Raw genomic sequence first — 12,017 nt, forward strand, 5'->3', positions numbered from 1 at the left:
CATTATCTATCAACACATCCTTGATGTTTTCTCTGGAGGAAACAAGACGGTCATGAATGCATCCTACGTGGGTGAGTAACCATGTAGACCCTTGGTGGGGTGTTGCTGTTTTCTTTTTTTCTTCATATTCTATTTGCTGTGAACTCTATGATAGCCCAAACTATGGAAACACAGAATTGCAGTAATACTTTTTTCTGGTCCTCATTGCTGCATTCAAACCTGTACTGTCACTCACTTTATAAGAAAAAAAAATCATAAGAAAATGCTTGAAAAAAGAGAGGTGAAACTATTCATCAAATGGACTCTTTACAGACTAAAATCAAATAGTTAACTGGGAGTTTTTAACATACAAATAAAACAACTACAACATAAAAAATTCACCTCATAATAGCATATGCTCCCCCCCCCCCCCCCCCCCCCCCCCCGGAAAAAAAAAATGGTACCCTCCACAACGATAACTTTCAAACTGTAGTGAATCAGTTCAAATACAATTTCAGGGTATGAAACTAAAACTCATTGCCCATATCTTACAGAAAACCCCATTCAGTTTGCTTCAGTGGTTAAAGGGAAATGAGGAATTTTGTAGAGCATGTCAGGAATCTCTTCACTCCAGGTTCTGTCTATTGTGTTTACACATTAATATGCATGCAGTTTCAAGAGCATCCAAGTGCTAAACTTGGAAGAATCAGACTCATGACATGTTTTACAACAATCCACATTTCTCTGTGACCACTAAACCAAATTGAATAGGGTTTTCTGCAAAATAGAGCTGAGATATTATATTTTAAGACCCTGAAGTAGCACTTAGACAGCTTAATAATATTGCGGGTGTTATCGATGCGAAAATCCGATTGTAATTTTTGGGGGACATACTGTATAGTTTCACATATCTACCTTCACAAATAAATGGGTGAAAATCACATTTAAAAAAAAACAAACAACATAATTATGAGTTGATAACGTCATAAAATCATGTCTCTTGCTGACTTCCACAAAAATATCACCAAAATTGCTTTTATAATCAAATTGTTTCATAATTCAATGTATATTTGTAATAAAAGAGTTGAGATACATCACAGAGGAAGATGTGGTTGCTAATTATTTATCCAAGAAAATTGTTGCAGTTTTGTGTAAGAACAAAAAACAATGGAAAATCATGAGGTGATACATTAACACTTCAAGAGCAAAATAACAAATCTGAATTAGAACATACCTTTCTTCATATGTATTTTTTAAAGCACCCAACTATACAAACTGATATTTATATCATCATCTTATCAAATATGTAGATCTAATTGTGACAGATATAAGTCTTTGGTTAAGTTTTGTTCAATAATGAATGAAAAAGATGCATCTTTTCATATAGACTACAAGTATCATCAAAGGCAGTATATTAGTAATTATTAGAGACCCACAGAGGCTACAAGCCGTAAAAAGACATTCATAGTAAACAGCATCACATTTGTATAGTGACTCTGATGTCATACAAACTGTATACACAAACATAGAAGTACATTTCCTTTGTATATCAGTCTCTGAAAAAAGAAAAGAAAAAAGATAACACGACTCAAATACTTCATAATTGTCTACACAGCTTTTGATCAGATGCACCCAACTATAAAAATTGGTCTTGATACTTGTTGAAATATCTTTGGTAAAACCAGTTATAAACATGAAAAGCATGAAACAATACAGGATTACCAAGTCTGCACTGCACCAATACTTAGATTGGTGTCAAACAGAAACTGTCATTTTTCCTTGTGAAATGGGTAGTTTGAATATTAGTGTGCATCTGATGTTTGAGATGAAATGAAGCTTATCAAATTAATTTAACTGGCACAAAAATCAGAAAAAAACACAACAATTTGCCAATTTTAATTTTTCAGAAACATTGACTGCCATCTTTGAAATGTGTTGCCAATTTAAGGATCATTTATACATTTACCTATTTAGACAATTTAATTAGGCCTATACAGCAACTGAAATATACAATATTATGTCCAAAGTATAGATTAACTAAATGAGATGATTTCATATTACTTTATGACAATCACATAACAGCAATGAATAATGTAAAATTATACTTGAAGATTCAGCACCAAACCACTAAAATGTTTGATTTTTGGACTTGATGGCGAAACACTCCAAGCCAGCTGCTCACTATATTGCAAAGGCACATGGACATATTCATATCCTGGCATCCTAACCTGCTGTTGCACGATGCTCACAGATTGTGTAACTACTAAATACGGCTATTGTCCTCAACAATTTCTTGTTGAGTGCTGTCCTTGCTTGTAAAGGCATACAAACACACAATCACACACACACAAACAAACACATTAACACGCATGCATTACTAATAATCATCAAAATTATGGCCATATATGGGGTGATCTTTATGTCAGTGCTATCTAGCAGAGGGCCCTGCACTGCTCTTGTCATGCTTGGTTCCTTCTGTTGCTGGGTCATTCCTGCTGCATCTAAACTGATGATGAAGTTGGCTCTGGTGAAGGGAATAGACAGTCAAGGGAGAAAAAGGCTACTATTATTACACGTTCAAAAGCATTGTTTCATTCTCAGAGGGTGTTAAAATCTTGCAAAGTTTCGAAAGAACATTATCTTGATGTGAACCGTCTGTGACTTCTACCAAACAATTAACTTGCAGTATGCGTACTACATTTCAGAAAACTAAAAACTTGTCACAGTTCTGGTACAGAGGACAAAGAAATAATTCATCCAAAATTTGGACAGAAAGATTGACAAGGTAGATTGAGGGAGGAGGTTGGGCACATTAGGGGCTAATGATTTCAAAACATAATACATATATAGTTATCATTCCCAAGTCATAAAAATTAGGGTGATGTGAAGGGGGGGGGGGGGGGGATGTATTTCTCTCACCACAAATGATTGTTCATGCGCCAGTCTCAGCCCGGTCAAGTATCTCTTGACCTCCATATAACCAAGCGATGATGTCATCAGCATGATGTCGACATTGCTCGGTGCTCCGAGATACCTGCTTGCTATGGCAACGGCAATGCCCATTCTCTGGGAGGGACTACTGGACAACACTTGCTGTTGAGGGATGCCATACATTTTGTAAGGAAATACATTTGTAAATATGTGTATACATGTATGTACATGTATACATAAGAATTGATTGAGACATATGATTTGATACTTTCTGTACACCATTCATTCACAAGTTGTGGTGAAGATGTCTCAAAATCATATCAAAATGTAAATACCAAGTGCATTTATGTCACAAAAATTTCATATGAGAAATACACTGTATCATACATCTTTTCCTCCCAAGACAGTATGACATAGCACAAACTTTTGTCCTGTCCATTTAACAAAAAAAAAACCAAACAAACAAACAAACACACACAAAAAAAACATGCATCCACTGGCCTCACAACAAATGTACCATTCTAACAAGTTGCTCACAGAACCATATTTTTTTTCTAACACTACTCTGGATAGAAACATTGAGAATGGTAAAACACTTTCCCCCACAGAGATTCCTCTTTTCTGAAAGCATTTATCGATCATTTTCATTAGTAATGTTCTTCATAGCTTCCATTTTTACTCAAAATCAGTGACACTGATAGCACAAATGATCATGTAATGCACATACGATTTTTCAAATGGAATGTCGTTTTTAAGTGAATATCCTTTAAATGTAGTGTTGTTATACGAAGATGGCCTACCTGTTGGGTGAAGCTCCTTGGACAGAGTTGATTTACAAGAGAACATAACATAATGCCATCCTGGAATCTGGAACACAAAACAAAACAAAATAAGGGTCCCTGAAATCCATTAATGCACGTTGATTTGTGTTGATTTAAGACACCCTCAACATAACTTTCCATATTTCATATATTTAACAATTTTTTCTTCTATTTTTCTTCAGATGACTTGGGAATGCCCACAAAAAATCCATCTGAACCAATATTCCTCAGATGACCTCATCTGTCAATCATTGCTTAAGTACTGATATATATAACAAAAGACATTGGAATACACCTTCCCCTCGACTCAGCATAACTTGCATGTTTCTGTGATATTAATGTGGCTACTAAAAGACATGGCGAGGGAACATGCAAGTTATGCTGAGTGGAGGGGAAGGTGCATTCCAATGTCTTTTGTTAAACATTTCAGTACTTTAGCAATGATTGACAGATGAGGTCATCTGAGGAATATTGGTTCAGATGGATTTTTTGTGGGTGTTCCCAAGTAATCTGAAGAAAAATAGAAGAAAAAATTGTTAAAAATATATGGAATGTTTCTAGATATTCGTTTCACCACAAAAAGTGATGTTGAGGGTATCATAAATCAACACAAATCAACATGCATTTGGATTTCAGGGGCCCTTTAAAGCAACATATGAATATTGCAATTTTCTGAAGTAAACAATCAAAGCTTCGTCAAAATTATCAACAATTTGCAGGTTTTCAGAAGCTCATATACTATGTTTACTGAGCATAATGATCCAAGAAATATAATTTTGTACACGACATATGTTGTCTCATCTTTATCTACTTAGCATGTGTCAAAACAAACACATTCCTAATTCCTTCATGACTCTCAGGAGACAACAAATGGTCATAAACAAATGTTTATTTCCTCTTTTTAAGATCATTCAGTGCCTAGATGATTGACAAAATCAAAAAGATCAAAATCTCAAAAATTTGGTCACATTATGTAAGTTATCATCAATGCTATCTTCATCATAAAATTTCACTTTCCTCTCTATAACCAGAAGTTTGATTTCATGTGTCATAGTTTGATCTCCATGGGCACTTCCACACTTCATTTTTAAACTACTCTTGATGTACTCAGGCAACAACTAAATGACAAATTAAAGGGGATGGCTAGTTACTGATCAGTGGGAATCAGTGGGAATGCTGGGGGATGATTGTTCCAATCCTTGTGGGATTCATTTAAGAGTACATTATATATCTATTGTTGTGTGAAAATTATTTGCTTCAGAATGGTCTCATATTCAGGTAATGTGTAGTTCAATGTTAACGATCGCCCCGTCACTGTACAAGCATGCTAACCTGGAAACATTAAACTGCACATTACTTGAATATGAGACCATTCTGAAGCAAATAATTTTCACACAACAATAGATATATAATGTACTCTTAAATGAATCCCACAAGGATTGGAACAATCATCCCCCAGCATTCCCACTGATTCCCACTGATCAGTCACTAGCCATCCCCTTTAAGCATGACATTTACATCATCTCTAAGATGTCTCTCCAGAGCATCCTCTATCTCTATTGTACAGTCTTTATTTTTGTAATAATGTATACATTTCAATAAACTGTTTTGCTTGTAGCTCTTAATTGTTCTGGGTAAGACAAGCAAACAGGAGTCTGTGTACACAGAAGAAATGTACCGCATTATTATCATTCTTGCCATCTTACTGTTCATATCTAGTCACAGGAACTCTTAGAAGTCTTTCAACCCATCCAAACAAAGCCATGTCATCTTTGGTTGCCACGGGAACAGTTGATGCAGTCGCCCAAGAGGCTAAAGAGTTCACACTGGGGGAGAAGTAATGTGGATCCCCCGGCCTGATGGGGTTTGAAGAGAGCTGCGACGCGTGCGCTCTGTCTGCCGTTGCCATGGAAACAGGCGAGGGATTGGCCCAGAATGAGGAGGATGAATCAAGACTTGATGAGAGGTATTGGGAATCCCCAAGCCTCGGTGAGTTGGAAACACTCTGTGGTTGCACTGGAGAAGAGCTGTGATGCACCCTGGGAGATGTCATATGTGGATGTCCTGGTGAAAATTAAGAGACCAAACAAGACTGTTTGAGCAAAACATACTACAAGTCATTGATACGAAACATTGGCAACTATTTTGTGTGAGTATTTTACAGAGCAATTGTAGCCAAGTCCATTTGTATATCATTGACAAGCAATCACTAAAAAAAAGAATGGAAACACACTGAAAGTCTTTGCTGCAGAACACTTGCTAACAACTTGCCATATAATGTCACAATCAATGTACTGATCTATTTGCTTATTGATCCACACACACACACACACACACACACACACACACACACAAATATACTTACAATCCATCATTCTAATGTCTATAGTATGCCAGTTTAGTACCTTCATGCTATACATGTACATCCAACTTAAATTTAAGTGTCACACTATTCAAATAATAAACACACAAAAATCATCCTTTACAGACTACACAAACACAGACCCAAACACAAACACAAACACACACAATATAAAAAAAAAACACAAACATGGTCATCCTGAAATAAACCAAACCATTTTCTTACATTTGAGCATCTGAAAAGTCCATACTTAACCAGTTGACGAGGACGGGCTGATTTTGCTACAGCATGCATTTCCCACCGACACTTGCCCGAGTATACTCGGGACTCATCCTCAACGGGTTAAAACAGGTTTACTATCGCTATTCATTACAATGATTATAATGATCATGAAAGATACATTTTCTGAAAGGAGTGCACGTCTCTTACTTTGAAATCTTGTGTAAATGGCACGACTCAGGGCTAAGGCAGTCTTTGGGTCTCCATGCACAATGTCTGAAAGGTCAGGAAATTAAGATGATACATAACATTAGAAGGACAAGTGTGTGTATAATTATGTACACAAAGCTTCTCTACAGTTATTTGAGATATGAACATGAGCGACAACTTCTACAGCAATCGTTTCATGATTACAAAGTTCAGAATGATGTCACATATGAACATCATTAGCTGTTTCCCTCCAGATAGATTTGGAATTGATAATCATTTAAAGGATGGAAAAGCACTGAACTGATGAAAGGACTTTTTAAACATCTCCTTTGGAATTACTACCCAAAAGCTGTACTGGTGCTCTTATTATCAGAATTTAAGTTTAAGAACACTTTGAAGGGAACATCCTTACTTTTTCAAAAGATTTCTAGGGATTGTTGAATATCATACATATTAATTGAATTTCAGCAAAACTTTCTCTATTCAAGGTAAAGCTCCATTCATTCAAATCGATCTGCAACTTTCACAACAGCTATTTCAATACTTTGTATCATTACAGCTTACCATGCTACTCAAACTTGAATATGCGGATCACAGCAGATCTCATAGACCACTGCTTAAATTATGCTGTTTGACCCTAAACCATGTCCTTTGACCTTCAATCTCATGACCCACAAATCAAATCATTCAACTTTGGATGGTTATTCACGTATTCTTTGACAACATCAAACAATTATGGCCTGACACATAAAATGACTTCCACTATTCAGGGGCCTCAAGATGTAAGGCCATATTTTAATTACAAGCATTACAATGGAACCTGTATGCATTTCCTATCTTCTTCTACAGGCTGTGACTAACCTTCTGCTAGTACACCTGTCAAATCTACGCCAAATCTCAACAAGTGCACAAGACACGCCCTCACGTTGTCAAGGCGATGAGGGAGGAGAGCTGGTCTGGGGTGTGGCCAGACCAGTTTCTGGCATGCTGCATGTAACGAGGGATCATTAGAGAAAAGCAAAAACAACAGAGTCTTTTTACAAGCAAGTACTTCAAGAAAGCAGCATATTGGCTGGAGGTTTGACAGTAAGAACAATATTCAACATGAGGAACAAAGGGAAGGCTATTTGAATGTAATTTTAAGCATGATAAAACAGTTAAAATAAAATCTTCATAGATTGCATCATATGATGTTGATGCATCAAAAATTTGTTCAATTGTTGTGCATAATATTTGTAATGAAATTATGATTTCTTCTGATGAGATATCATTTGAACACACTAAATTAACTGAATGTGTATACATCTTAAAACTTCCAGGAAAGTTACAGTATAGGGTCTTCAAAAATTTGATTATATGTACTACATTTATAATAATGTATTATGAACAAAGCCCATTTAACATGAGGTCATTGGGCCAACAAAAGTTATGTTTTACATAAATGAGACCTTGGCAGTTCAATCGACCTCTTTCATTTTTTGTTCTTGTTTCCATATCTGAGCATTTTGCTGCTAGTATCAAGAAGTTGGTCAATGCTGATGCGTGATTTGACAAAATCTGCCTGCATTCTGTCCAAGCATGACACTCACCAAGAATATCAGTGATCTTGCACAATGTTGTACCATCTGCAAGAGACATTTCAAGGTTGTAAATCAGTGGCTGTTCCACAGCAGAAATTAGCTGTTTGTTCATCCAGTCAGTGTAAGTCTGTAACAAAAGAGCAGAACATAACAGTGCAGTGATTCAATGGTCTAGACTGGACATACTATAAGAAAACACTTCTTCAGCCAGAGAGTGGTAGGCAGTTAGAACAAACTCCCAGAAGATGTCATCCAATCACAGACACTCCTCACATTCAAAAAGAAATCGTCCAAATTGGGTTATTAATAGGGTACGATTAAGCTCCCTAAACCCTGCCACACTTGCATTCTATCTACGTGAAGATGGAGGGGTGGCACTCCAAGGTAAATTCACATTACTAGCATTTCTCGTTAAGATTAACATGCTACCATCTACACAGTTTTGGAATAATTTTGAATTTCAGAAAGTAACTTTCATGTGTATGGCTTGTGATCTGCGACTTTATCTTTAAAATGGTCTGTTAGTGTTTATACTGTACAAGCATTCCAATAATTTCATACACTACATGGAAAAAATAATAACATAAAAATACATAAAGGGCATTTATGACCAATAATTTTTAAGAGCTTTCTATACATGCATGGCCACTATGTGTTCATTGATGGTGGTGGTGTTGTGGTAGAACCTGTGTGCAGGAATTAGCTTGTGTGTTCAGTTCCAAATTTTGTCTCCCCTTCAATATGACTGGATTGGATCACATCCTGGACCTTGTGCAGAGAATTCATAATTGTGCTTTCATAGATGTATATTTAGAGAAGCAGGAGTACTTCCAACGACAATGAACTGCAGATTTGGTTGATTCAATCATGGACTAATGACAGAAAAGAAAGCAGTTTTTAGTACCTGTCGCTCTCTCTTTGCCTCCGGACCATGACATGATGGATTCTTGACAGTCCAGAGTGAAGCATAGAGATGATTTGCAGCCAGTGCTTCCTGAACATCCATTTCTTCAGTTCTTCACTCAACTAGTTGTAGATGCTGCATTCTTATTAATTCTCACAATCACATACTGGTGATGATGCGCATTTTACAAGTCGATAATACTCATGTCCGTCATTATAAATGATTGCCAGCTACATAATATCAGAGAATATCAATTCAGAAAAACAGCACATGGAGAATAAATCAATCAAACTAGGTCTACTGCCTGGAGACTGACTGCCCTTCCGTGGCCATGTCACATCGCTTCCAATGCAGGCACACGCACAAAGCACTCTCAGTGACAGTGGAGTTGCGGTACGGGCAGGCAACGGGAACGTTCGGGAGCGGAACGGGTAAGCATCGCCAAGGGACAGACTGCAGCTGGCTGAGTACGGTGAACTGCTTTCTGATAAAAGTCGCTTCTGTGTCCGACTTCTGCTGTAATTATTCACATTTGAAAATGTACTTTTAACTTACTGCAAGTATAACTGCAAGCTACTTAGGGCAGGCACAACGTAATTTAGTAATCAGGACGAGCATGATTCGATATAAAATGCTGAACGCTGATGCGTTGTTGTTGTCAACGGGCCCCCGAAGTTTTTCACATAGTCTTGAATCAAGGCACTCTCAACTCCACTCCTCATTCTTGTGCATAGTTATTGCATAGAGCAGGGACTATACAGAGTGTAACTCTGTATAGTATAGGGTCCTACTACTTACAGTAAAATGTTCGTTTGTTCATTTTTGGCACAGAAATATTCATTTGAAATACCGTTTACATGTATTTATACTGTATTTATTTAAATTACATATTTTATCTAAAATACAGTATTGCAGTGTCTTCGAAACGCTCCATGCTATACTTTCCATGCCACTTTTTTTTTTTTTTTTTTTTGGGGGGGGGGGGGTGTTGTAAAAAGTGCAGAATACACATCATCTGGATTATCGTTAGATTAAACAACAGACGAATGCACATGTATGGACTTTGATCTATTTCAAATCATTTTAATGGTCATTAAAAGAAAGTACAACAATGTAGCCAAACCTCAAGATTGTTTTGTTTCAGTCATAAAACCAAAGCGGTGTTACAATATCGCTGCGGGGATATAATGTATAGTTGCGTAATAACTGGTGCTGTATTGGTCAAGACAAAAATATTGAGAGCATAATATTATGCTTATATAACATGTCTAGGGGTACAACTTTCGTTTGTTTGACTGTAGGCCTATCACTAAATGAAGCAGACTAAATGAATTCAGGAGCTATAACTATACATGAACTCTGAATATCAAGTACCCTAATGATCATAGCAGTATTTGCTAAGTGAGTGCAGCATGATGGTAAAAGACAGCACACTATGAAGAATGAACAAAGTAAACAAGTTCTGACATAAATTGTGATCTCCACAAAAGACCCAAATTACAAAATAATTTGATCCCCTTTCTGTTGATGGTAATCCAGATGGATTATTGGTTCTTTTGTCATCAGGATTTGTGACTAAAGCACTTAAAAAAAAATAATAAATTCATGCATGCATGCAGAATGCATGGGTATTTAAAGGAATATTTTCGATGTATAAAGGTCTTGAGCTCGTTGTCTAATTTCATATTGCCAGAATTGTCCATTCTACTTCAAGACGTAGTCCTTTACCTGGGTTTATAATCACACAGACACCAGTGAGAAATAGTAAAAATGGAATTGATATACATTGTTTTTGTTTTTCAACATCGTTTTGTGTTGTTGTTGTTGTGGTGGTGGTGCAGTTTAATTGATTTGCATTTGTCCCCCCCCCCCCCCCCCCCCATTTTCAGGGGGTCAGCCACGGAACGTTTTTAACCCGCTGAAGACGAGTTCCGAGAATAATCTGACAGGTGTCTATTATGGGAAATGCGTGTTATATCAAAATCAGTCGGTCTCAGCGGATTAATAGGTATGGGGGGAGGTGGGGTCAAGGGAAGTGCTCAGCTTTGAGTAAGCAAGATGCCACCATTTGCACCTCTCAAAGTTACCGATTTTTTTTTTTTATGTGTGTGTGTTACATTATAATGTTTTTTTTTTCCGATACCCCAAACTCCCGCCTTTTTAATTCTATGAGAACCAAAAGTAAGTGTGTGTGTGTGTGTGTGTGTGTGTGTGTGTGTGTGTGTGTGTGTGTGTGTGTGTGTGTGTGTGTGTGTGTGTGTGTGTGTGTGTGTGTGTGTGTGTGTGTGTGTGTGTTTGTTTGTTTGCGATGATGGAATTTTATGATTTTAAGTGTATGAATTGGTTGGGATGTGAGCGGGTATAACCCGTATAGAATTACAAGGGGGAAGAGTAGATAAGTCAGGAGCGTTTTTTGTTTTTGTTTTTGTTTTTTTTTTACTTTTTCATTTTCTTTTGTGTGCGTGTACGAGTAAGTTTGTATAATCATTATAAATTCAAGATGTATGTCACGACGCTTGGGTTATGTAATGATTGATTTTTTGTTTATTTGTTTGATCATTGTTGATAGAATATTGCTGCGTTTGTACATTGAAGCTGAATGCGTAGTTAAGGTGTAAAATATAGAAAAATGTAATGTTAGTATTTTGTAGATGAGTATTATATAGTCTTTGGTTTATTTGTATGGATCTACACGAAATCACTGTTATTCATGTCATTATGAAAACAAATGTTATGGTATTAAACAAAATGTGAATTACAAAAAAAAAAAAAAACATTGATCACTGCCTGGTATAATTTGTATAAATTTTATCTTCTATGACGACCACGAATGACATCTCATAGCGGATTGCCTACAGAGGAAAAGGTGCTCTAAAATATCAGCTATTCATCATCATCATCATTATTATTATCATTATCATTATCATTATCATCATTATTATCATTGTTATTATTACTATTATTATTATTATTATCATTATTATTATTATTATTATCATTGTTATTAGTAT

At 36.3% G+C, this 12,017-nt stretch overlaps 1 protein-coding gene across 1 annotated transcript in view; it reads right to left on the minus strand.

The window, feature by feature from the left end:
• Positions 1–9,410, minus strand: part of LOC140237145 (nuclear anchorage protein 1-like) — a 16,389-nt gene extending 6,979 nt beyond the window's left edge. The window contains exons 1-7 of the mRNA XM_072317086.1: positions 9,007–9,410; positions 8,112–8,229; positions 7,384–7,509; positions 6,523–6,588; positions 5,438–5,795; positions 3,711–3,777; positions 2,899–3,072 (exon numbers count right to left, since the gene is read on the minus strand). Coding sequence (XP_072173187.1) covers positions 2,899–3,072; positions 3,711–3,777; positions 5,438–5,795; positions 6,523–6,588; positions 7,384–7,509; positions 8,112–8,229; positions 9,007–9,108 — 1,011 coding nt within the window. The 5' untranslated portion in view covers positions 9,109–9,410. The remainder of the gene's footprint in view (positions 1–2,898; positions 3,073–3,710; positions 3,778–5,437; positions 5,796–6,522; positions 6,589–7,383; positions 7,510–8,111; positions 8,230–9,006) is intronic.
• Positions 9,411–12,017: the final 2,607 nt, after the last annotated feature.

Source organism: Diadema setosum, chromosome 13, assembly GCF_964275005.1.
Source record: "Diadema setosum chromosome 13, eeDiaSeto1, whole genome shotgun sequence".
NCBI classification, from domain to species: domain Eukaryota; kingdom Metazoa; phylum Echinodermata; class Echinoidea; order Diadematoida; family Diadematidae; genus Diadema; species Diadema setosum.